This window comes from Hydractinia symbiolongicarpus, chromosome 5 (genome assembly GCF_029227915.1).
Source record: "Hydractinia symbiolongicarpus strain clone_291-10 chromosome 5, HSymV2.1, whole genome shotgun sequence".
Lineage (NCBI taxonomy): Eukaryota > Metazoa > Cnidaria > Hydrozoa > Anthoathecata > Hydractiniidae > Hydractinia > Hydractinia symbiolongicarpus.
In genome coordinates, this window is record NC_079879.1 from 12,360,679 (window position 1) to 12,387,718 (window position 27,040).

Here is a 27,040-nt window from a genome sequence, read left to right on the forward strand (position 1 = left end):
CTTAGATTTGTCGTACAGACACGGATATTTTTCCTCAGCTTCAGATAACTCTTCGTTTTCTTGAATACTGAGAGCTTGTCTTCTTATTTTTTCAGCCATTCGTTAAAACGGTTTTTACATACAAAAAACGTCCTCGTGTCATAAAGATACAAGAAACTCTGAGGTCGAGGTTGGCGTGAAGCTAATGTAATTAATCTTTAGATTTTATGTTTTTTTAATGCAATCTGTGCAGTTTACATGACACTATGACAAATTTTATTTTGTTTTTTAAAATGAGAATTCTAGTTGCTGTTTAAACCTAAAAATTAATACAACTAATACAACTCAAATCTGTGGTGAAACTTACGGGGTTATTGTCAAACTAAGTGGTTAGTGCTTTGGAACATCCTCGACCCCGGGGTTTGTTGCCTAATGTCAAAGCGAAAGGCAAGACCCTGGGGACGAGTTTCTGCTTTGGAATAGTTCGCGCATTATTATGTTAGTTTTTTAATTTGAATTTAAACGTAAATATGTTTGTGGGATTGAGTGAACAGTTGTCAAGTTTCCTCAAAGTATATGAGCTAAATTTTTACTGTAACACTGCGGCAAAAACAGAGTTAAATCCTGCGTGGTTGCATGACATAAAGGGCCTGCTGGTAATACTGTGGAAAACAACAATTTTTTTAATGGATGTGTTTTTATTTATGCAATACAAAATTACATTTTCTTAAAGTTACGGTCTATGTCGTGGACATTCTTCTTTACATTTCACATCTTTGTCATACTTTGTTATGCCGTATGATTTTATGACTGCTCGATAAAGAGTCAGGCATTCTACCTTCAAGTCTCTGAAATCATCAAAAGTCTCACAGTCATTCCATGTTTTTAGGGTTCGGATTACACCATGTACTTCACACGCGACTCTATCAACATTCCGTATTACCACTTTCCCCAAAAAGTTTATTTGACCGAAAACTGGAACGTGTGTGATCTCCATGTTGATATTTCCTGATTCGTTAACAAAGCGGTATTTTAAATCGTTTGTGAATTTTTGTAAAGATTCTGTGATAACAACAGTGTCAGTGCCCTTTCCCAGGTCTAACTCAAAATCGGAATTTTTTGTAAACCCAGAATTTCTGGGAAAAATCAAGGCGTAGTCATCTAAATCTGTCCCCACAACGTTTGTGTTAAATGCAAAAGTAATTCGGTCTTGTCTTCTTCGCCATAAATCAGCTTCTGTTACCATAGCATCATTGTCCGTTAAATCAAATATGGTACCTAACAAAGAAGGCATCATGATGATGTGGACATTCTTAAGCAATAAATCATGGCGCGGTAGTTGTACCTCGTCCGGATCGTCTTTACGACGTATCTTCAAAATCCATCCATACTTATTCGTCTTCATGTCCACCTTGTCATATACCAATGTCAACATAAATTTGTCCTGTCTGAAATTCATCCAAAACTCGCTACTAAGATATAAAACATTGAACCCCCGTCCCATATCAAGATAATAGTATGACTCGACCTTGTGTGGAGCACATAAACAAATCGATTTTGCTACCTTTAAGTTTCCGTCTAGTCTGGCGTTCATTTGTAAATAAAACACACCATTCCTAGGATACGAATATATTTTCTGGAATTGTGCCGTTCTAGGAATGTCATCCAGATTAAGGGACTTAAATAATTTCACCGTATTGGGCATATGCTTCGACCCGGCAAAAACAGCACGACGAATCATTCGATAATCCACGTTTCCAAACGAAGATGTATTCCAGAACTTTCCATAAATTTCAAAAACAGCTTTCTTTTCTCTGTAAACTATAGCGTCGGGAGTCACCACACGTGCATTAACTTCCAAGTTTGCAGCATGAACTGACGAGTCTATGATACGATAGGATATTTTTTCCTGTGGGTCGAGCGTCTGCATAGTTTCATCGATTTGTATCACATAGGTGTTTCTTCCTTCTTTGTTGACTACCGTCATATTATGACGTGCGTTTAATACGACTTTGTCGTTAAACGGTGACGTGGCTAACCAAGGAATCGGATCGATGTAGCCAGGACAGTATCGCTTATGGTTTAACCCTACATAGCAGATTAACCCTCTTCCAGTTTGTGCGTGATTTGCATAATAAACCATTCCAGAAATCTTTTGACGCAAAAAAGCAACGTTGTTTTTCATTCCAGCGAAAGACAACACCGAAAGTGGTTTCTCTTTATCGGCTTGAAGTTTGATGTCAAATATATTTGTGGTTGAACCTTCAACAAAATTTCCAACAATCCCATTGATATTCACAGTGTTCCGTCCACCTCGTAGATTAATATTCACCTGTAAATAATCAAAACAAATTTAAGTTTGACTTTTTTTTAAATTTGTATCATTGAGACAAACGTAAAGAGCGACAATGACGCAGGAACGCTAAATACATATTGTCTAAGTGCATGCAATGCACTTCAAAATGGTGGGTTGTGCTGTGAAAAAATAAAGCAACATAAAAGATTCAGTTGATAACCCATGGATCTTAGTTTGATTTTTCGTTGCATCAGTGACACGATTATTAAATCGCGTAGAACCACGTGACGGTTATTATTATTATAGGTTAAAAAAAACTTTCTAGCAAGACATCGACTTACTTTTTTCCCACTGGACAATCGACTGAGATCATGCAACACAATATGGTCATTGGCTGTTTGAACGGCGGTCCATAATGGTGGCAAAGTATCGATTTTGATCCCTCTAACTTTTTGATCGTCTTTATAATGGTTGCTTCGTATGATGATTGTTGTACCGCCGTACGTCATGTTGCTTATGATACCATAAAAATCACTCTCATGAATTAGCTTTTGTTTTCCTCTCAGAGTGCTCCACCAACCATGATAGTCTTTCTTGTCTAAAAGTCATAAGTTGAAATCTTGGTTTAGTAAACACAAATATTTTGAGAATGTAGACAAGAAATATAAAAAGTCAATTTGCGAGGTGAATTTTTTGACATGTCGCTTTTATTTAAATTGTGATTTTCTCAAAAAACATAAATTTCATGACTACTTCTTTCTCAGATGTATGCCCTTTTTCTAGCGCATTTAATAAAAGCATTAAGATGAAGACTACTGAAGCTGCAATCTTTATATCAAATATGTAAGTGCTAGATAAATCAGAAAATAAGTAAATAAATAAATAAATTATAATTTTTGCAAAATTGACAAAAATTCGTGAAACTCTTGTAAAAATTAATTTTCGTTAAAGAAACTTCCTTAAAATTAATTACCGCTAAATCTTGTGTTTTGTATCAGAAGATTGAATCCGAGGAAAGTCACTTATAGGAAAAATAAAACACAATACTATTATAGTAATATAATAAAAATAATCTCTATAATAATAGCCGTCGTCTGTCTGTCTCTGCGTGGACCCCCCGCTGAGTTAGAAAATGATGTTACGGAAACACGAATATCAAATGCGATATATTTTTGTCCACTTTGTTGCCATGGGTAAATTTGAAGGACGGGCGAACCCGTGGATTTTTCCACGGGCAACGACTACTCTCTTTAATAATACCCGTCGTCTGTCTGTCTCTGCGTGGACCCCCCGCTGAGTTAGAAAATGATGTTACGGAAACACGAATATCAAATGCGATATACTTTTATCCGCTTTGTTGCGACGGTTAAATATAAAGGACGGGCGAACCCGTGAATTTTTCCACGGGCAACGACTGGTCTATGTTATAATACTCGTAAGCGGCGTCCCGTAACGGAAACACGAAATTTTTAAAATGCGCACGAATATCAAAGGCGATATATTTTTATCCACTTTGTTGCGACGGGTAAATTTAAAGGACGAGTGAACGCGACGGGCGACCCCGTGGATTTTTTTCCACGGGTTAACGACTATATTATAATGCCCGTATACATCTGTATGTCTGTATGTCACGCAAAATGGTAGCTTACCGGGAATTATCGCAATACCGGGAAGCACGTAACGCGGTATAAAAAGGACGGGCGAACCCGTGGATTTTTCCACGGGCAACGACTACTCTCTTTAATAATACCCGTCGTCTGTCTGTCTCTGCGTGGACCCCCCGCTGAGTTAGAAAATGATGTTACGGAAACACGAATATCAAATGCGATATACTTTTATCCGCTTTGTTGCGACGGTTAAATATAAAGGACGGGCGAACCCGTGGATTTTTCCACGGGCAACGACTGGTCTATGTTATAATACTCGTAAGCGGCGTCCCGTAACGGAAACACGAAATTTTTAAAATGCGCACGAATATCAAAGGCGATATATTTTTATCCACTTTGTTGCGACGGGTAAATTTAAAGGACGAGTGAACGCGACGGGCGACCCCGTGGATTTTTTTCCACGGGTTAACGACTATATTATAATGCCCGTATACATCTGTATGTCTGTATGTCACGCAAAATGGTAGCTTACCGGGAATTATCGCAATACCGGGAAGCACGTAACGCGGTATAAAAAGGACGGGCGAACCCGTGGATTTTCCACGGGCTAACGACTAGTCTTTATTATAATACTGTATACTTCTGCCACGCAAAATGGTACTGCAAGTAGCGAGACGTACGCAATACGGTATAAAATGGATAGGCGAACCCGTGGTTTTTTCAACGATTCTACGTGGAATAAAAGGCAACTAGCCTGTGTACTCACCAATATATCTCTTTTCTCCTATCGCAATGCATCGTGGGAATCCCTTCACTTTTGGACATGTTCCAAGGGCAGTGTATTCAAAGTTTCGTTTTGTTTTTATATTTTGATAGTCAAAAGTTAGTGCAGTAGTCGGTCGCAACCCTTTGATGTCATACATCGAGCCTTGATTGTTCTCGAACAGCCAGTCTAATTTTCGTTTGTACACATTAACAGCCGGCATGTACGCGAAATCTTTGCGTAGCTCTTCGATTGAAAGCATGCCATATCTTTCGTATTCAGCTACGCTCTGATCTAAATCTCCCTGTGGATCAGGTTTAAAAATATTTATGATGCAAGCGATACCTCCTAGAAAGTAAATAAGCAAATAACCGGAAAAAGGAATGGGAACAAGCATGAATTTTTAATACCTTGTAACTCTGAAAAAACTAGATTTAAAGATTGAATAGCAAAAGCTCAGCCAAACAAACTGATAGGTATTCTAATAGCAACCTCGTTCACAGTGCATGTTGTCTTTTTTTATTTTTTTTGCTGGCGGCGAGACTCGCCGCTCCAATATAAAAAAGACAACAGATGCTGGGAACGAAGTTATGCTAATACCTATCGGTGGGAAAAAAGTAGACTTAATTTTAGTCGGGAAAAACAACTCTCAACTTCAAAAGCAATCAATTCAAACCGAGTATATTTCGCGAGTCACAGTCTAGTTAAAGTCAGTTATTAGCATTTGCAAAGAAGTAAATCTACTAAGTTACGCTTTTTGTGGGCTTTTCAGTACCAAGTTTGAATTTTATTTATAGCCTCTTACTTTTTTTTAGTTATACAATTTTGCTTCTCTCAAGAAGATGTACATTAAAACGTACCTAAAATTGCCCCAACAACAGTTCCAATTGGACCCAGCGCACTACCTGTGGCTGCCAGTGCACCAACGATTGAAAACAAACTACCAGCAATCGCGATGCTAGATTCAACAATAGTGTCCACATCTCCTGTTTTCGCAGCGCGCCCTAACTCAAAACTTGAGTAGCCTATCGTCAAAAAATCGATCACACCAGCGGCTTTAATGAGTTTTAAAGGGTTGTATGTTTTCAATGATTTCGCAGTGCCTGACAACGCATTCCATACTTTTGGTGAGCTTGTCTTCAATGAGGACGCTCCATTTTTAAAAGCTGTGGCCACTTTGCCTTTAAATTTTGACAGGTGTTTACCAATATTTTTAATTCGGTTCGGCAGTTTATCAGGGATTTCCGTTAAAAAGTTTGACACGTGTTTGTTCATGGCTTTAATCGCATCCCTTACTGGTGCCATCTTTAAATTCTTTTCATTCATAACAACTCCGCTGATCAGCTCTCCTGCTGGCTGGACAGTACCCGGTATGTCAATCAAACACAATACCGTCACAAACTCCACTAGGTCTTCCCTAGCTTCTTCCAGTTTCCCTTCCCTCACTTTATCCAATGCTTCACCAACAGCTACCGACTCGCCGTATGTATCTGCCGTCCCAAATCCAATCCCAGCGGTGCTTGTTATTATTTCTACATTGTCTTTCGCATTGATAATACCTTTTGAGAGTTTTGTTAAAGTCGATTTGCTAAAGCGTACACTTTCAACTGACTGTGAAGCCACCAGAAGAAGAAGTATGCAAGTCAACAAAAACATTTTTAAGGTTCTAGAAAAAATAAGTGAATAAATAAAAACTGAACGTGCACATGTTCTAATGGTACATCAGCCCCATTCCCAGAGCATTTTGCTTTTATGATTATTATATTAGTTAATATTGGCCTAATAACGGCTAAAGGCCTAAGATACTCTAGGGTCTAGGATGCTAATACATGTATAGCTAGCATCGATCTGAATGTTTCCTATAGAAGTTCATCATATTATAACAGGAAGTTGGATTAAAAACTGTCTATTACAACAAAGAGGTACTGTAAAACTTTCGATTAAAATCTTGATAAGCGTAGCGTATGTCTCTAAGGTGGGGATCAAAATTGTTATATATTTGTCGCAAGAATATTGTAGAAAGAACTTAGGTAAGGTACAAATTTGTTAAACACGAGTCTGTTTTTTTACTAGCATCCAAGCGAGAAGACAATCAAGTTAAATCTCTCGCCTAATATCACATCTTCATTTCGGAATAAACATGCTTCTGAAGTAATAGTTGCACCGCTGTTTTCCCAGGCCACCGTTAAAAGAATAATTTCACGCATTAACTTGTCCTACATAACTTCTACTTGTCCAAATAAAAATAATTGTCCGATTCAAATAATTAGACCGCGTGGTGAAAGCCTTTTATATTGGTAAAGATAAAAAGTAACTCCACTCTTGCACACACGTGAACAAACACTACGCAAGCACGCCTCATAGGAAGAGACAATATTTATTTTCAAATGGGTGTGACCACAAAAGCACACCTGTGCAGTCTATTGACATCCACTTGACCACGCGAGTGGCAGGTAAACTCGAAATATCTAAGCAATTGGAGTACGTGATGTGATAAAAGAGATGAAAAAAAAGACAGCAACTTCGTCACAAGTGCCGCCTTTTATTTCTACTACTATGCTTAAATACTTCGTCAGAGATAGGAGGATCCGGCTACAAGATTCCACATAAGTGGATAAATCACGAAACATCTGCGTATAAATTTCGAATCATATTTTGGTACAAAGGATTGATAAATGGCATTTAATATACATATATTCAATTAATATACATTTCTTCTTTTTATTATTTTTTTAAACCCGAACGTTTGACATTTGACATTCACCCGCGGCATTCTTTAAAGAACCCCTAAAAGACTAGGAACAGGCAAATCGCAATATTCTACAAAGATGTCAATAAAGAAAATTATTGCTTTCTTGATATGTTAAGATTAATTAAAAAAAACTCAACACCTTATTTTTTTTATTTTATTCCCGAAAATATATTTTAACTGTCGCCTTATTGCAGCTATAAAGAGGCGATATAAAGCATTTTACAAAATTGCAAATACATGATAATGTTTTGCAATAATGCATCCTGCTAAATGCACGAAAGGGCGTGGAGACGCGCAAATGTCTTCTGCAATGTGTTTTAATATGTCATTGAAAAGTCATTTTAATTCTTGTCTGTTATTATTCCCGATACAACAGGAACGGATAACTAACAATAAAAACAAACTATTTCTTTGTTATTAGGTTGGTGTTCTGTCGCTGTTGTGTAACACAGAAAGAGACTGTGAACTATTACTTAGTTCTTTTTATGACCTTTGAAACCTAATGTTACGGACGACGAAGACGCTTTTTGTCTAGCCGTCAAGAAAATAATTACCTCTAGAACAAGTGTTACGATAATAATATTTTTATCTGACTAAATCTGATATTTTCCCCATACCATCACAATAGAAGCAATGCCTAAACAATTTTTTTCTTGGATATGGACGGGTATAAAAATTGAGCACTAAAGAACAATGGAAAATGAGCGTCTGTTTTAAAGTGTTTCACACTATAAGAGGAAAATCTTAATGTAAGAACTCTTTTTAGCATGAAACGTAGAAGAGGAAGGTTTTTTTTTGCTGCTGCTTTTGCTACGTTTGCAAAAATTGAAACACAATTTGAAGAAACAAAAAGATTTTGGATACGTCCAATATTCAGGCTACAAAATGAAAAAGGGGAATAAAGCGCAGGAAAATTTCTAACACATTCTGCTAGCCGTTCATCCTCTGCTATGCATGAAGGTTGGTTACGTTTCGATTTCTCCAACGACATTTTCCTCTGTTTTGAAACACATACAGAAACACACACAGAATAAATTCCAAATTCACACTCTATGTCATCATTTGGAAATCATGTTCTGTACTTCTGCACGAATGTCGGCACCTTTGATCTTAGAAGAAAACAATAAAACAAACACTAGAATCTTAGTCCTGTTATCAAAAAATTTTTGATAACAGCACTAAGCCTTAGTGCTCGTTAGTGCTCGAGAAACAGCACTAAAGAGCGACAATGGGCACTAAGGAGCGTTGAAACCGATTCTGACTTATGAAAAAAACACGAGATATCGCTCGTTAGTGCCAGGTGAGAACCAAGTTTAATTAACGTCATCAATTTTTTCAACCTTGATCTCCTTAACTTCTCATCAAAACCACATATTTTCTTGTGTTAATGTCAATCTTACTTTTTTGTTTTAACAAAAGGACATGGGGTCACAGGTGATAAAAAATATTTGGTTATTCACAAAAGTCGGCCTGGTTTTATGAGAGGTCAAACGTCTGGGGAGAAAAAAGGTTATTTGTTTATTTCGACCACTGTTTTAATTAAACAAATTTTTATACCAAAAGCCAGACAAAACAAATTATTCCTTTCAAAATATTTATGTCAATTAAAAAACACCAACAAAAAAACAACACAAATTTGCTAAACCCTTGAGACAAAACTAAGCAAAAGATGCTGGAAGTTTGTATTCCTCAAAATAATAAACTTATATGAATTCTGGTCCCCAAGGCTGTTTGAGATAAACCCACTTTTGAGAGCTCTGTGGTCGAGAATGACCTGTGCTATGTGAAAAAGAATCAATGATCACAATTGTCAAAAAAACTTTCCTAAACCGAGCTGTTAAACCTGCAATCATGGACAAAAAATAAAAAAGTACATTCGAATTTCGCCATCACAAGTAATTGGCTGTTTTGATATCAAACTAAGTTGTTACATTCGCTGTTTTTTGAAGTTGCACATTTCGAACTTGTCAATGTTGACAGCTAGTTATGTGGTTAAATTCATACTCTTGAATCATGCTAATTGTTGCTGACATCAGCGAAATTCGTGGACCCTAACGATAGATTATTTCGTTGTACGAAAGCAATAGAGAATGCCATTAGTAACTTTTAAACGCTATCTACTCCTCCAAGATCTACACGCCCTACGTGTGCGCAAAAATAGCGCTTTTGCAGCCTGCCAGATGCAGAGTTTTGGCCGTTCAAATGATTTCGTTACGTTCGAAAAAAGAAAAAAAAAGAAAAAAAAACGCTTTAGTTTCATTAACTTTGTTTATGAATGTGGATTCTGACAGAGAGTTGAATTACATTGCATCAATCGTTAAACCTCCTAAAAATAATTTTAACAGGCTTTAAAATTTTGAGCACCGTAGTTTCGCAAAAGTATAAAATATTCCAAACTTCGATTTAAACACTTTCTTAATTTCAGTGTCTTAAGATCTACTTAGAAGTCCAAAGGGCTAATTTTCATAATTCAATTTAACTAAAAATTCATATGTAAATATATATTATAAATATGGTATGTTAAAAACTGGTATTTACTCGTAAAGTTTGGATAGAACATTTTTACAGGAAAACACCACAAAGTAACTGGATGATACAGAAACCGCTTTTTAAAAAAATATAAAATAAAATTATCTACTCCACCAGCTGGTTGGAAGACGAGAGAGGGGGTACAGGGTATTCGATCCAATCAGTCAGGGTTTCACTTTATCAAACTTTAGATAACGAGAACCTACATAAAGATCAAAAGGAAATTACATAAAAGAATTTTTGATTTTGAGTAGATTTGAGGATATTTTTAAAACTGAGCATCTTACAGAACAGCAGTTCTGTATCAGTGCGATTGTCTAAATATTTGACTTAGCAAGGAGCATAATTTTTCTTTTAATTTTTTGGTTTTAGGTCAATAACAATCGGCCGATTAACTGGTTTGTATCTCAACGTACACGTCGATGCGTTGACGAAGGTAGTGTGGTCGTCTCTCCATACACCATATCCTAAAAAAACATGCGAATTGAAAACTGTGTTTAATGATGTGTGAAATCGCCGGGTGAATAAACACGAAAAACGATTTTATTTACTTTTAATAGGAGAAATCTTCGCGAGAAGAACCTTCGCGGATTTTGGCCTTTTTCGCAAAAGTTCATCTCGCGAAAAAAATAAAATCGTTTTTTAGCGCGAAAGTGTAAATAGCGAAATTTAGCTCAATTACTAATTTGCGAAAGTTTATTCAGTAAAACCTGAAGTATAAGTAACAAGTGTAAGTAATAAGTGTAAATAATGATTTCTTTTTTCTTCCAAAGTTAATTTAAGGTGGAGAAGAAGATATGTCAGCGTTCTATTCTGGAGAAATGAGAATGTTCTGTTTAAACGTGTAATATTTATATTACTTATTATTTATATTTATAAATATATTATATATATATATATATATATATATATATATATATATATATATATATATATATATATATATATATATATATATATATATATATATATATATATATATATATATATATATATATATATATATATATATATATATATATATATATATATATATATATATATATATATATATATATATATATAATCATTTTTTAAACATTTCTTTATTCGCGAAATATTATCAATATCTTTATTTGTGAAAGTTTTGATTGGAGTTTATGTGAAAAACAATTTTGTGTAAATGCAACCTAGCACAAAAGCGTAGAATTTATCAGGAAATTTTGGGCGAAATTACTAAATTGTGCACATGCGGAATAGTGTTAAGATATGCAAGGTTTAACTAACCTTCATGAATGTGCCCAAACACATGTAACCTTGGTCTAACTCTCTGTTGAATAGTAGACAACAATTCTGCGCAGCCTGCTCTTAATCCAGATGAACATAAATCACCATATCCTAAGGGAGGTCCATGTGTAATTAATACATCTGTATCTTCTGGTATAAGATTCCACTTTTCTAAGCATTTTTCTCCTCGCGGTAAATTATAAGCCCAACCATGAAATTCTGGCTGCCTATAAAAATGAAATTTATTAAGCATGAAACACTTTTAATCATCTTCTATGAAACATTTGTATCCTCTTAATTGAAGTTTCTATTTTGTTACTAGACATATACCACCACCTTCCCCTAACGCATCCTTAGGGTTAATCGCTTCAATATGTGTTGTGTACATCTTATTATCATACGTAACAAAAATTCGACCACACAAGACAGAAAAGTTGATAACGAACTACACAAAATTTACTTAATACATATTTCAGGAGTATATAAAATTTCAATTTTGCATAATTTAACATGCAATTATTGTTTTACTTATATTATAATTATACATTTTCATAAAAAAACCCCGCTAAAAGAAAGGTTAGTAAAACGTTAAGTCAGCAAAAAAGCAGCAAAAATCCGCTAAAGAAAAGGTTGGTAAAATGTTTAGTCAGCAAAAAATGAGCACAAAATTTGACATACATTTACACAGACATCCATTTTGACAAACATAGTCGGAATAATTTTCGGAAAAAGTAATGGAAAACAATTGGTTTTCACAAAAGAACAAAATAGATAACAATCATACAAGCAAACTTGCAAATTCTATTTTCACATAATAATTTCAACTCAAAATTTAAATTGAGAATATGCAGCCTTTTTAATCTCTTATCATTTTGAGGTATATATTATAAGCAAAAAATCTTAGTTCACAAACTAGCTAAGGAATATGGTCAATGAAAATAAAAGCCATTGAACCAAAATTTGGGAACCTTTTGCCAACTTTTTTTACCAATGAGATATTTGATTTTAGTTTGGTATGAAATTTCGCGAAATTAGAGTAATTTTGTGAATTTTGCCTAGAATCGTAAAAATGGAACTTGTGAAATCTAATACCTTATATATAGCTTGAATATATATTGCTGGAAAATGTTTTATTTTACAGTGAAATATGGTCCCTACCACGGAGAACCATAGATCTTGAATCCCATAACTTCAACTGCCTCATCTTCAATGTAGGTACAATTGGTTAATTTCTTTTTCATATCTGAATGATTCACGATTTTACTTTCTTCATCTAATAAGTAGTCCTTTGCAGGTGCTCCATATGGGTCAAATGTTATTTCATGGTTTCCACATATAACTATCACATGTTTAAACTTGTGTTTAATTTTCCCCATATAATCATTGAAATTGTCTATTTCTTTCGGTTTACCAACTTTGCTAAAATCACCACCATGGATGAGAACATCACCATCAGGGAGTTCTATTTCATGACCATGCGTATCTGATATCAACACAAATCTGACGTGATCTTGTTTCTTTTCACATTTTATGTCTGTAAATTGATTCACTGGAAGTTTTCGTTGTGCCTGTTTTACCATTAACTGTTGCCATAGCAATGTTGGTTCCTTTGTTAACTTACTTACAATGATTCTATTTTCAGCAGACATTTTTTATCTTTCTAAAAAATCATAGCATTAATTTTTACTCTAGAGCCAGATGGAAAGAGAACTGGACAATACCTTAATGGAATATATTTTTGTGAGAATTATAATTTCACGACTAGATAGTTTCAATAAAATTCAAGAGCATTTATTTTTGCAGAAATCAAATTTCAGCAATCACCAATTGCCTTAGCAATTTCTTGATGAAGGACATTTAGTGAAATTTGATTCAGTAACACTCGTTGGCTTTTGAAATACAAAAGACAAAACAGAACAAATTGCCAAAATAATATTGAATAAAAATGAATTGTTCAGCAAAGATACTGTGAAATGTATATAATAAATCAATATGATTTATCAACTCGTATTTTGTTGAAGATAGTATTTCAGTTTGTCTGTTCAGTATTCATATTACTGTGGAAGGTTTATCATTTCTTGAACATGATAGTTTAGTAGTTGACGTTTCGGGAGAGCCTTCTCCCATCATCGGGCAAAGTAAAATGATGTTGAGCATGTATTTATATAATTGCAGAGGATCGAAATTCATAAAAATTAACCAATCAGAAACGAGCTGATAATTCAAGTTAATTACGGTAATTAACATTTTCGGACCTAGATGTAAGGTAAGTACTTCTTCTGTACGGCTGGCACCCATATCTCAGGAAGTTGATATGAGATGCTGTTTATGTGTTTGTTACGTTCTACACTGTTGAAGGCTTCTTTAATCTTCCTGGTATTTTGTTGGTTAGCAATTAAAATATGGTTGATCACTTATTTTTAAGGGGATAAAGTGAATGTCACTACAAAGCCCCATACAGACTTTAAAAAAAAAATTTTTTAAAAAAAGTGGCAAAATTATTTTCAGTGACAAAGTCTTTTCCTGGCAAATGATTTTACCCAATCAATTACTTGCAAACAAACCCCTAACAAAAGTGATTTCTGAAACCTATATATAAATGTTGTTTCCTTTTCCAGGTTAAAAAACTAACTTGTTTTATTGAATGACTTAAAAAATTTCCACATTAAAGTTAACATTACATCAACATTACGTAAACCCTAACGGTTTAGGGTGAAGTGGCTGTGTATAGGCGATCTAAAACAACACCTAAATCTGTGATTGTTAAAAATAAATTATGATATATAGATCTTACAGTATAATGTTTTTGCTTGCTAGCAAAATGTAGCTAGCTACACACTAAGTGAAAAGAGCTTATGCCCTTAAAGGTAAACACCAGAAAGCTGTATATGATTACTGTAGTTAACTATAAAGTGGAGATTTCTATTTTCACTAATTTCAAGGGATATAGCTGGCTACAATCTTTGTCAAAAGCTTTGAGACACTTTTTAAATTCCAATTAATTCACACACTTTCACCCCCACAAATTAAAGTCAAATTTTTTCCGTTCTATTTATTTTTAATTCATTTGATGTATGACGGATACTAGCCTTTTCGCTGTCAATTTGAATCTAAAACAACAAAATTTCCTTTAAACGAAGTTGAAAAGCCTAATAGTGCTAAACAAAACACAACAACATCTTCTCTTCTTGTGCCTGCCTGCGCAAAACTTCTATTTTGATTTCATGTTAAAACTTCACCAAATATTCATTGGAAATAAGCTAACTCGTGCGATGTAGGACTTCATGCCATTGCCGTGACTGTGTCCATCTTTGTATCATACTGATCAACTCCATACAGCAATGCTAAGGAGATGATAATATTTTGATTTTTTTAATTTTTTGAGCCTTTTGAACAACCCGCCTTGTTCTTATTTTGTTCTTAATAGGAAATCAATCCACATCAGCTGCAGCATAAAATGATTCTGGATGATGGAAAACTTTTTAGCGTCTTTTTCTTCCCTGCACCTAAGCCTATGCTGGCTTTTTTAACCTATTCAGGTTTTTTTCTATGGTGCCTCGGCTTTATTTAGAAAACACAATTATATTATATTTTATATATTACTATATTTTCACAAAAAAATGTACATGTAAATCAATATAAGCATTAAAGCTAAAATATATTTCATTATTGTGTAAGTCTTCAGCCCATAAATAAGTATCAAAAATCAATAAAATACTGGGTTAAAAAACAATTTATTTTCACGAAGCATTTCGTAACCTAAGTTACATTATCAAGTAACTTAGATTACGAAAAACTTCGTGAAAATAAATTGTTTTTTAACTCAGTGTTTTTTTGATTATTGATACATATTTCATTATCTTTCTCAACGATATAACAAATTTTTGGTATTACTGCACTTCTATCAATTGGTTTAGAAATAAACAGAAGAAAAGAATGACAAATTTTTACTAGTTGTCTGTCTGGTGCATGGTTGTGATTGTGAATGCTTATAAAATGGCGTGGCTTTTCGAATCATCAGGAAAACCCATATAGAGCTTCTAGCATTCCGAATTAAAGCAATATCATCCTGGCCTGCGATTATTAATTTTCATATGCTGTAATCTTATTTAATTTATCAAAGGAAAGGTTAAGTGATCATTTAAAATATCTAAGAGACAGTTTGTAGAGTCTGGCGGGGCAGGGCAATCATAATGACCAACTTAGTATAAATATGGCCTTTATTTGTACAAACCGCGACGTAATCAACCTTGTACCGTACATTCTTTAACATTGTACGGAGTAGGCAAACGAGTGCTGTTCTGCCCGGATAATGAACATTGGCCTGATTAAGTACGGCAGCTTGCACCGGTTAAGAACAGGGCAGAAAATACATAATCAGGGCAACATAATCAGGATAGGCCGGCTTATTACTCAAAAAATATTATTTGGCACTTATAAAAGGGACATATAATCAGGGCAGGCCAGTTTATATACGACAGTGTAATATTATTTCTCATTTATTATAGAACGAACATAATCGGGGCAGGCCGACTTATGTATGACACAGTCAAATATTATTCGAGACTTATAGAACGAACGTAATCGGGGCCGACCGCTTTTATATCATTCGTCATCACTTCTGACAAGCGAATAGCCCTGGTGGCAAAGTTGTTGCTCTCAAATGAAACGAAATTTCGCGGCAAATACTAAATTTTGGGATTCGCAAGTTTAATAACTTTTCACCAAACTTAATTCCCGCAAAAAGAATAATTTAGGTTCCGTGAAATTTAGTTACTTCAAAGTATATTATGCTGAAATGTATTTACTACAAGATTAGTTTTAAACTGAGAATTACGTCGAGACTTTTTTCTTCCGCCATCTCTAGTTTTTAGGGGTGTTCTATCTTCCAGAGAACGTTTAATTCACAAAAGTTCGAAGAAAATGCCAATCACAGCCTGCCTGGCCAGCCATTATATCAGCGTTCATAATCCGGTCACCACTACATAACCAGTGCAAAAAAAACATAATCGGATCATGTGTACATAATCCGGCTGTCCCGGTTGTAAACAGGCCGTTTTCGCAATCTGGGCAGAACAGTGCGGAGCACCTGAGATGAGAGTCATGTCGTGGCAATTTTATAAGTAAAAATTCTGCTATGTTAAATTTTATCGATTCTTCTTTTTGAATAGTTATCATAGCTAAGGAGAATTTTTGTGTGAGATATCATGTATGTTCATATCATAGCTAGCTAAGATAGCTTAGCTAAAAACACCTTAAAACATGGAAATGCAACGTAAAGCATCATTTTATGCTACCTAGCTAGCTAGTTATCTCTTAACAAAAAGTAGTAAGTGAATATGTATTTTCACATCTTAAGGTTATATGTTCAACATCGAGACAGTCTAGTTAAAACAGACAGGAGTGGACCTTGGATAAATATCTCAGAGTCTGGTGTTTGCCTTGGTAGATGTTAAATTAAAAAGAGCCTTTACCTTGGAAACAGATTTTTGTTCTGTGGGCTGTCCAGGGTACTGAATAGCTGAATGGACTTGCCTTTATAGACCTTTTTGAATGTTTCGATTTTTCGCGATAGGCCCTTCGGGCTCCAACAACTGCTGAAAAAAGGTCTTTTTCAGCCCATTTTTTCTACCGAAACATTTGTCAGGCTTTAAACTAATAAGTGTAGATGGATAACTTCTGATTGACATACATTCATATAAAGTTGTAATGATACCTTCGAGCAAAGAAACAGACTAAAAAAGACCTCACTTCACCTAGCACATGCATTTTTTTGCCTGTTACGCAATTGTTAAAGCCAAAAGGGCTTTTACCGCGGAAAATGTAAACATTAAAAAAGGTCTGCACCTTGGCATATTTATTTGTCCTAATTGAACAACCAAGTGAAACAATTGCTGTGTATGGTGTGAATAATTTAGATGTTTTGGGGGCAGAACAAAGGAAAATAAACCTACTGTGGCTTTTGTGTCTTCTTTAAATTACAACATCCGAGTGTTAGTTTTTATTTAAACCGTCTACATGCTAACTGTTGATCAATTATTTTTATATTGTATGGTCAAGGCACCGAAAAATTACGCAAATTCGTACAACTTTGAATAACTTGCATCCTTCGAGCGTCAGTGATCTTCCACATAGCTCGTTCGGAGCTTCAATGTACCATCTTGAATATTTAATATCTTATTTATGCCCCGGGTGAACCTGTTCCGCAATATAACCCAAAGTAGTGGCGAAAAGTCCAAACCCACTGAAAATTTCGCATGCGGCCCAATGATTTACTCATTGCGTAATTTCTAAATTGCTGGGGCCCTGAAAATTTTTCAAAGATTTAAAATCTTTCGGACAGACTGTAACAGCTTATTTTTATCAGAGATACTCATATTATTACTTTATAGATTAAACCAAGGAATAAAAGAGCTGCAAAACTTTTATATGGTTATTCTGGTAGAAAAATGAACTGATTACAAGGATTAACATATTACATGACACCATATGTTTGTTTAGCTAGAGAAAATTAGTTAGTAAACTTAATGTTCTGTTCAGGGGTGCCCAATTTTTCAGTGCCTTGACTATATATAAGAAAAGTCATGTTTTGTTGTGTTAAAATGCATAGCTAAGTTTTCATTTATAGATAGTGAAGATTTTTATTTTGCGTTGTCATTAAATTTATCAGTGCATTCCCTCATTTTTAGTTTATATTCTTTCACCCACAAAATAGGCTTGTTTTCATCCAGCCTAATATTGAAAAAAAAAACAGATATACTGCAAATGTAATTATTCACTCAATTCAGCCACACATCAACCATCACAACGCTAGCAACTGAAACTTCCACTTTCTATATATAAATATATATGAACAATCTGCTTGAGTAAAATCCTAATTAAAATTAAAGGGAACCCATGTTATAAAATGATGTTGGACTTATATTACAGAGTTTAAAAAGTTGGTCAACAAGTCTTTTTTAATTTCTTAAAAGGTTTTTTCGTTCTCTAGATATTCACATTTAAAGAATTTAAAATTTTATTATGCTGCATAAATTATGATGTCATATTTAAGTAACAGTAAATTTTGACATTTTCTGTCATCAGTAACTTTAGAACTGTTAAGGCATGTGAATTTAAACTTTATTAATACATGATATTACCAAACTGAATTGATTAACATGAAATGCTTTGCCAAAATGACACTTGTTTGCTTGTCCCAGGACTCTTAATTTTTTGCTGACGACTCCATAACTTTGAAAACCTGTACAACTAATTACTATTTTATGGTTCAATAATAGCTAACTTGCCCCAAATTTAACATTTATTTAACAGCCACCAAAAAAAGATACGCTATTGAAAAAAAGTTAGAGGTGAATCAAAAAAGAGAATTTGTGAGTTTTTTTCCTTAGAATATATTTTCCATTCTGTCATGTTTATTAAATGTTCTCCATCGTGTTCACCGCGCACAAATGTAGCGTCTATATTTTTTAAAACTTTTCTGGCTAGAAGTACCACCATACATGTATATATATTTAAGTTGCTGTCTTTAAAAAAGATTTGTAAATATAAATATGTTGTATACGTTATGTTGTCCAAAGTATGTTTACTTTGTGTTTGTGTGAATAAATTCTTTGCTGTTACTTTTAAATTTTAGACACATCAAAAACACATTTAAAAACATCTAAGTTTTTTCAGGGATAACTCATTGCTAAAGATCAATCTGTAACATATAATTATAATGTTTAGAATTTTTTTATTTTATAAATCATCAATTTGTTTTTGAAAAACAAACATTCTTAGCTGAACGTCCATTTTCCATGCTAACATGGCTAAGACAGGGTATATTAAATTAACTTCTTTTTGTCTGATATAGATTGTATTAGTCCTAAACTGGAAATTTTTAAATGGTACTTTAGGAGTGGTAAAATTTTAATATTTTTATTTTCTGTAAAAAAATAAAAATTGAATTTTGACATCTTTAAGACCTGTTCAAATTGAATAGTTTAGTTTTGATCATCATCATCATCATTCTCGGCTTAACGTCCGTTTTCCATGCTAGCATGGGTTGGACGGGGTATATTAATGACCCTCTTCCAATCTGATCTAGATAGATAGATGTGCATATTTTACATGGCTAGCCTCACAAATATCGAGGGATATACCCTGTCCATTATTTCCAGGAGGGGCCATGGCGTAGATGGAGAGTCCTAGAGTATTTATTGCTCATTTTGAGCTACGCAGACCCAATTAGAGCCCGCGCTCTACTAGACAACTCCCGGCAACATCCAACGGCCCACACAGTGTGCCATCTTCCCAATTTCCCTCACATGGCTTGGGTTAACCCGGGGCTATGGTAACATTCACTCGCCCTTGTTGAATCGCCGTCAAGAGGAATCGAACCCCGGTCTCCCGCACAGAGTACGAGAGCTATAACCACTAATCTACGGCGCCATAAACTGTGTTAGACTGTGTTAGAGCTTAACTCAACTTCCTCTGTATCAAGTCTGTCCTTATAACATCCTGCCTTTCTCTGGTCTTTCTCTGTCTGCCTCCAAGTCTTTCTCCAAGTCTTTCTCTGTCTGCCTCTGGGCTTTGCCCAGGAACTATCAAGTCTCTACACTTTTTTACCCAATTATCCTCCTCCATTCTCTCCAAGTGCCCCAGCCAATTCGATCTTCTTATCTGGATAACATCTTTAATTCTATGGATACTTAGCGTGCTTCTTAGCTCATCTGAACTCTTTCTGTCTCTTAGACTGGCGTTACACATCCACCTAACCATTCTCATATACAACAACATTTATCAATACCATGGTCAAAATAAGAATAAGCACCCACAATTTAAAAAAAAATATTAACTAGTTATGTGCTTAGCTATACATTTATACTTTGATCATTTTCTATTTTTCATTTCATTTAAAGAAATTGCTAATTTAATGGAAATTATTACAATTTTACTATGTTTGACTTTCATAAGGCAGAGTAAAAAAACATGGTCATATGTAAATGTTTTATAGTAGTTCGAAATTGACATGCATACCACGATGCTAATTAAAATCAATATATACATTTTATTACTTTAGTTTAAAAAAAATAATTGGTGGTGAAAATGCAGTCTCTCACAGATGGAATGCGTCAGAGAAAGAATGTGGTGAAAGCTTTCAAAGAATTGGACGCTTTCCCAAAAGTGCCAGAAAGTTACCAAGAGACGTCAACCAGTGGTGGGACAGTTTCGATCCTAACCTTCCTATTCATCGGTGTGCTAGTAGTTTCTGAATTTATGTATTATACAAGTAAAATAACAAATTATACCTACATGGTTGATAAAGATGCTGATCATAAAATACGAATCAATATTGACATGACTATTGCCATGGAATGTGACGATATTGGTGCTGATGTTCTGGACGTATCAGGTACAAGCATTGACATAGAGTCACATATTAGAATGGAACCTTCATATTTTCGTATGAGTAAAAACCAAAAGCGGTGGTGGGATGCTTTTCGTATGATCAGGCAAACAGAGGAGGGGTATCGGTCAATTAATGATGTGACCAGTATGCATCAAGTCTTCGGCAGAGCCTTTGCAACAGCAATGCCAAAGAAAGAAATTAAGGAATTCGAAGGAAAAGATTTTGATGCATGCCATATATATGGAAATGTGGAAGTGAATAAAGTTTCTGGTAACTTCCACATAACAGCAGGTAAATCAATACCACATCCTCGTGGGCATGCCCATCTGAGTTCCCTGGTATCTGAGTTAAATTACAATTTTTCTCATCGTATTGATTTAATGTCATTTGGAGATCCACACCCTGGTATTATAAACCCTCTTGATGGTGAACTGGAAATTGCTGAAGATGCATATCATATGTTTCAATATTACATCAAGATAGTACCCACAAACATAAAAGCATTGAGAAAAGATATGAAGGCTAATCAATATTCTGTAACATATCGGTCCAGACCGATTAGTCACAACAGCGGCTCTCATGGTGTTCCTGGAATTTTTTTCAAGTACGATTTTCATCCTATTTGTGTCAACGTAATTGAAAGCTACAGAGATTTTAGTCAGTTCTTAATCCGTTTATGTGGTATAATTGGTGGTGTTTTTGCCACGTCTGGCATGCTTCATTCTTTTATTGGTTCCTTAACAGAATTTATTATGGAAAACATGAAAAAACGACATAAATCGGGTTACCACACTGGACAAAATAACACATTGAATCCAACTACAACAAAAACTAATGCAGCACTATCATCTTCAAGCACACCTCAGCCATTACCTACACCAAGCGTGTCATTAATTCCACCACAACAGATATCTAACACTTCTGGGACATGACATTTTTGTTTGTCAAATTAGCACATACATTGCTATATGCAACAAAGACATCATTTCATTTATCCAGATACCTAGTGACCTGAACTTTCTGTGTTTTTGTTGTTCGTGTATGCTTTCCTTCTCGTCAAACTAATGCAGTTTAACCAGCTTTTACTATTTTAGATTTAAATTTTATTTTTGATTGGGGAGGATGGTTGTATTTTTTCCAATTTTTTATGTCATGCTTGATTGTACATTTACTGCAAAAATATTTATTCAATTTATTCTGTAGTGGTTGTGTATGTGACACCAATGATATTTTTCTAACTATTTGTAGCGATGTTTTTTCCTATCAAAACAAATTGTATGAGCACATAAGGGTAATTTCAAAAATAAAGTAAAATTTAAGCATGCTTTAGCTTGGAAAAACAGCATTAGCACTCAACGAACTTTGACCTTAAAGGAGAGGCGAAGGAAAAACTTTTTTGTGGCAGCCACAAAATAAATTGAGGTAGCAAAAATATGGGAACTTCTTAATCCCAGATTCTAATAAAATAACTATAACAACACAAAATAACTATGTTTTATAAATAAATATCCATATTTCTTCCTAGCAACATTTTTACAAAGTTTTTATGGCTGTGTGGGTAAAAAAGAAGCAAGTTTAAGATGTTATTACCAATAAACATTAAAAATAAGACCTTTAACTCAAGAGAACCAAGAATATTTTACATACAATCGTAGTGCCAGCATTTTATAGCCTTCGTTAATACTTGTTTAAGTTTTTGCATCTTTTTTTGCGCATTTAAATTGCGTTTAGCGCACGTGTAGTCGGGCGTACGCTTGTATTTAGAGTGTCGACAACACACTTGCCTTTCACCTTTCACAAACAGAACTTTCACAAACACCTTTCGCAAACAAAACAACAACAAATAAGACCAAAAGTTGTTGCAAGTAAAGTGTATTTGAAAACAAATTTGTACACAACAAATGCTGAAGTGGCCTCTTATTTATAATAATCAGATCCTAAATTCTTTGCATGAAATATTGGTTTATATTTGCCATCTGTCGTACCAAAGTAATTAGGAAACTGTCAACGCTCTGCTGCTTTATTAGTGTTTTTGCTCACTATCTTTTGGTTTGGGTACACGCAAACATTCATGTATTAGGCATTGATATATTGTTCGACAAACTTCAGGAATAATTTCACTCAGGGTTGTGTCATGAATGTTATATCGGAATAAGAATTGCCTGTGTCAAGAGACTGCAACGTTCAGCGAGTGAATAATAAGTAAGTACCTTGTACACGTGTGTGTTTAATTTTAGATATTACCTAAACGAGGTTGCGTGTAACGGTTATAGAATGTTTAGTTTTATTTGCAATGAATGTGTATAAACACTTCAGAAAATATCATGTAACTAAAATTTCTTTTGTCAATGTGTGCATAAATGGGAAAATAAGGTGAATATAATATACGTAAAAAATGAAATGAAGGTCCGATGAAGATAGACAGTATTACTAGACGGTATTACTACTACTAAAATCTAACTTAATCACACGAAACAAGACAAACAACAACAACAACAAAACAAACAAGCAAGCGAACAAAATGTAATAAACAAATGTAAATAATACAATAAAAAATCATCTATTGATACGTTCACGAAGAGCACGTTTGAAATTTACAAAGCATTTAATAAACAAATGCATATAAAGTATGACAAAATTAATGAAGAGCATGTTTTATTTAACATGAGCTTTCGGTTCTGACCACAGCCATAATCACATTCATATATTTGTATGTGGAAAAATATATAAAATACTTTCTACAATTCCTAAGAGAATAAATTAATCAACTGAATAAATACAGATGTGCTGACGTTATTTTCTATTCAAACACTGTTTCTCTTTATGTATAGAAAGACTCTCTTCTTTGATCCCAAAATGTAGTTACAACAGGTTCAGATGCAAGAATTGCAGAACTGGTAAGAGATGCAGTGTGACAGGACTAAAGCAAGTGATCCGCAGCTGCACTATGATGGCGAGTAGCAACCTCTAAAGGTGTTCCGAACACCTTACTTTCAGATGACACACAGCCAAGCATTCAACGTTGGTTTGATTAAAAAATTGATTAAAAGATTGACTTAAGGGATGATTAACAAATTCACTTTCAAATTCCATGACTGCATGGTTTCTTGAATAACAATTTTGAAAACCAAATTATTTGTTATATGAAATATTGTTTTGCTCTAGATTGTCTTAAAGACGTCTATACATTATCCACTCGAAAATTTCAAGAAACATGCCAAAACTAAGATAGATCTATGGTTTGTAACATCGGAGTTCTCTTTTAACTTAAATACTGGAATCACTTTAGCATTTTGTAGTTGGCCTGGCAACTGTCCATACTTAAAATAGAGATGCTTTAATAATGTAGTAAGTAAACTCATCTTACAAAATTTACACTGAGGTCGTCAAGCCCTAGGGTTTTTTGTTGTAATGTTGAGAAAGGACTAGTCGTTTTTTTGACAGTAAGTTTAGATTCACTTATTAATTTATGGCAGACATCTAAGTAGAAGGCGAAACTTTTGCAGCTAATTCTGGTCCAGCATTGACAAAAAGTCGTTGGATTTCTTAGCAATTTAATCTTTTTTTGGACTGGGAGTTTGTTTTTAATGTTTGATGCTTCTGAAACAAATTGTTGTCTTTAGTTTTGTCAATTATTTTTTAACTGCACTCAAGATTTTTTAGTACTTTCTGTTGGTTTCGCCATTTCATCTACATAATAATTATTTTGCTTGCGTTCTAAGTTTTTCAAAGATATTTGTCTTTATACTACGTACGCACCATATCTTCTTAACGGCTGATCAAAACTAACTTCACCTTCCACCCACCCACCCCCCCCCCCCCTCCCTTGGGGAAAATAGGATTGTTGTCGCAGACCTCGGTACAGAAAAAAAAATATGTTGCCGCTGCACAAAGATTTTTGAGAAGAAAACACACAGATTCCTCATCTGGATTCAATAGCTTCAAGTACGGAAAATCTATAACCAGCCAAAGAATTGAAGCTTTATGATCCCCCTAGAGGCGTGGCTGTACTAATTGGTGTATTAACTATTTTAAGGATCTCATTGAAGTAGATAAATATAACAGTGCAAGCCCAATTCAAAAGGAGTGTCTTTTGTTTTGTTTTTATGATGGTTTGAATTCAGACTTAAAAGAGTTTCAACAGAGTTGGAATGGACATCGAATAAGAGAACAAGCAACGTCACATGCGATTTATCGTCCATCTGGAAGACCAGACGTGTTGTATCATACACCATCGTTCTCTGATCCTTTAATCCAAACTTCGAACAAAATGTTGATTATAACGATCTCAACCTACTTCAAACAACATTTCAATATGAGACAGTTACTAAGCACATTTGTACTGTGGAATTTTTTGAATTGGCTAACATACTTATGGTTCAAAATAGTTTAGTTCCAGCAAAGAATGCAGAAGAAGCGCTATGCTTGCATGAAACATTATTGAGATTAATAGATGCGGTATAGATTCAATGTTATTTTTTATTGCATTTTGTCCTTATCATTAAAAGTTTCATCTCATCCCGCGTTAAGCCCCAAAACGATTCGTTTATTTTTTCTCATTTCTTTGCGTTAGCATGGTCTATCAACTTTCGTAGCGAAGTGTAGTGCACTTTCAGCCCAAGGCTTGATTTGACAAAGTAGCAAAAGAAAAGCGACGAGAGCGAATTGATCCAGAATTACGCAGGAAGAAAAATGGGCAGGACCACGAATTTACAATCGTCAAAGTTATGTAACCTCGACCTCTTGACCTTTATGCGTCTGTTTGACCTATCCTTGTTAAAATCTGTAACACATCTGTTGATCTAGCTTCGCACAGAAAATTTTTACCCCACTTGTACTAAACTCGACTTTTCTGTCACATGAGGAAAGATGGCAAATTCCCTGCATATTATAAATATCGAAATTTCTGATTTGAACCAGCTTCCTAGCTTATTAATTCATATAAAATAAGTACAACAGTGGCAACTACTTCTTAGACAGCTTTTTTAATCTTCGAGAGTAACAGAACAATAAAAGAAAATCAATTTGCTGATCATTATTTTTTTCTTTCTTTACTTCACGTGCACAAAAAAAATTCCAACATACTTTAATTGTAGAAACTTCTGCGAGAAATGTTTTGGATAAACGTTTGCAAATAAAAAAGTTAAAAACATTTCGCTATATAAATTTATATTTTCGATTGGGGAAAAACACATTATTCTACTTCTCAATGTATCTGCGCAGAAATTCGAAAAATCTTCGCCGATGACGAAATTGAAATTTTTTTGCGAAAGACTAAAATTGGCGAAAGTTTCTTTTGCGAAAGTTTCTATTATCATCAATCAAGTTATGCACACTCATAGTCTTAAGAATTGTTTGAAAGATGCAGTTTTCTATATAAAAGTGTTATGTCAAAAAAAGGAGAAAAAATGAATAAAAAATGCATAATCAGCAAGTTTATGATCAACAAAATATAAAATGAAAGATCCTTGAAAAAAAAGATATTAAATATTGTCCTTAACACCCCATGAGTCTTCGTTATTGAGATAATAATTGATGTTTTCACAAAGGTATTGGCGCGGCAGCCTCAAAATTTTAAAACATGTCTCAGCTGTTAGTCTTGCATGTTTCGGTGGGTGATCAGTGTACTCTAATTTAATGATTTCACAAGGTATAACGTTCGATGATCCAGTTATAAATCTGACAAGATCCATCAAAGTTTCCTGTTTCAATGAACGTACATAACGATGAAACCAAGTTGTAATTTTCTGGTGAACTTGATTTTTTTCATCGGCTTCGATAGCTTTTAAAAATCGTTCAGGTGTGGGATTTGTTTCAGCAGCTATAGCATCGAACATATTTTGGCTGACGTTTTTCCAAAAATGTCCAATTCCTGTAACAATTTCTTTCAAACAAAAGGTTGGTAACATTTAAGTGAAATTTTTGCAGCTTTAACAAAGAATTCAATCACATTGTCTTTCTTTGGCATATCAAAAATACGAGATTCAGTCAATATGTCCACTATGGGTTGGATTTCACTTTTTTTTCCCAGCTGCAAACGTTTTACCATACTTGGCCTCTGATGATGGGATATAATCCATAAACGATTTGAACAAATCTTGATCAGTTATTTCTTCAAACAATGTATACTTTATGGCAGCATGTGATAATTGAAAAGGTTATACATTATAAAATACAAAGCCAGAGGTAATAATTTTTCTCACTGTATTTAACTCCATCGCTTCCGAAGTGGGTATTGGTACTTTAGTAGCCATCAAATTTTCCATACATTTTTTTAAAAAATAATGTAAAAGCGTCCTTGCAACACTATCACCCTGAGATTCCTCATCCTTGAATTCTATTAAAACCTCTTTTTTATGTTAAAACGCTGGAAAAAAATGTCAACATTTCATCCCATATATTTCTCTGACTACAGTTACTAATTGTTCCCCATCAGTGAATTCACCCTCAAGGG

General features: G+C 34.4%; 3 protein-coding genes across 3 annotated transcripts; 1 reads left to right on the plus strand and 2 right to left on the minus strand.

The window, feature by feature from the left end:
• Window positions 1-657: 657 nt before the first annotated feature.
• Window positions 658-6,316, minus strand: LOC130644812 (uncharacterized). Its single transcript, XM_057450564.1, has 4 exons — window positions 5,506-6,316; window positions 4,649-4,993; window positions 2,617-2,873; window positions 658-2,311 (listed from the first exon to the last, which is right to left on the minus strand). The coding sequence occupies exons 1-4, from the start codon at window positions 6,299-6,301 to the stop codon at window positions 713-715; spliced, it is 2,997 nt and encodes a 998-aa protein (XP_057306547.1). The 5' UTR covers window positions 6,302-6,316; the 3' UTR covers window positions 658-712.
• Window positions 6,317-8,781: 2,465 nt separating this feature from the next.
• Window positions 8,782-12,876, minus strand: LOC130644819 (metallophosphoesterase domain-containing protein 1-like). Its single transcript, XM_057450573.1, has 3 exons — window positions 12,351-12,876; window positions 11,193-11,419; window positions 8,782-10,393 (listed from the first exon to the last, which is right to left on the minus strand). Exons 1-3 carry the CDS (start codon window positions 12,839-12,841, stop codon window positions 10,281-10,283), a joined length of 831 nt encoding a protein of 276 aa, XP_057306556.1. The 5' UTR covers window positions 12,842-12,876; the 3' UTR covers window positions 8,782-10,280.
• Window positions 12,877-20,224: 7,348 nt separating this feature from the next.
• On the plus strand, window positions 20,225-21,827 carry LOC130644817 (endoplasmic reticulum-Golgi intermediate compartment protein 2-like). The gene has a single exon (XM_057450570.1). The coding sequence runs from the start codon at window positions 20,283-20,285 to the stop codon at window positions 21,516-21,518; it is 1,236 nt and encodes a 411-aa protein (XP_057306553.1). The 5' UTR covers window positions 20,225-20,282; the 3' UTR covers window positions 21,519-21,827.
• Window positions 21,828-27,040: the final 5,213 nt, after the last annotated feature.

Coding starts and splice junctions, on each gene's coding strand:
- LOC130644812 (XM_057450564.1), bottom strand. CDS start 6,301: ATGTTTTTGTTGACTTGCATACTTCTTCTTCTGGTGGCTTCACAGTCA. Junction 2,874..4,648: donor AGGAGAAAAGAGATATATTG/GTGAGTACACAG, acceptor TATGACTTTTAG/ACAAGAAAGACTATCATGGT. Junction 2,312..2,616: donor GATTGTCCAGTGGGAAAAAA/GTAAGTCGATGT, acceptor GATTATTTACAG/GTGAATATTAATCTACGAGG.
- LOC130644817 (XM_057450570.1), top strand. CDS start 20,283: ATGCAGTCTCTCACAGATGGAATGCGTCAGAGAAAGAATGTGGTGAAA.
- LOC130644819 (XM_057450573.1), bottom strand. CDS start 12,841: ATGTCTGCTGAAAATAGAATCATTGTAAGTAAGTTAACAAAGGAACCA. Junction 11,420..12,350: donor AAGATCTATGGTTCTCCGTG/GTAGGGACCATA, acceptor TCATTTTTATAG/GCAGCCAGAATTTCATGGTT. Junction 10,394..11,192: donor GTTTGGGCACATTCATGAAG/GTTAGTTAAACC, acceptor ATGTTTTTTTAG/GATATGGTGTATGGAGAGAC.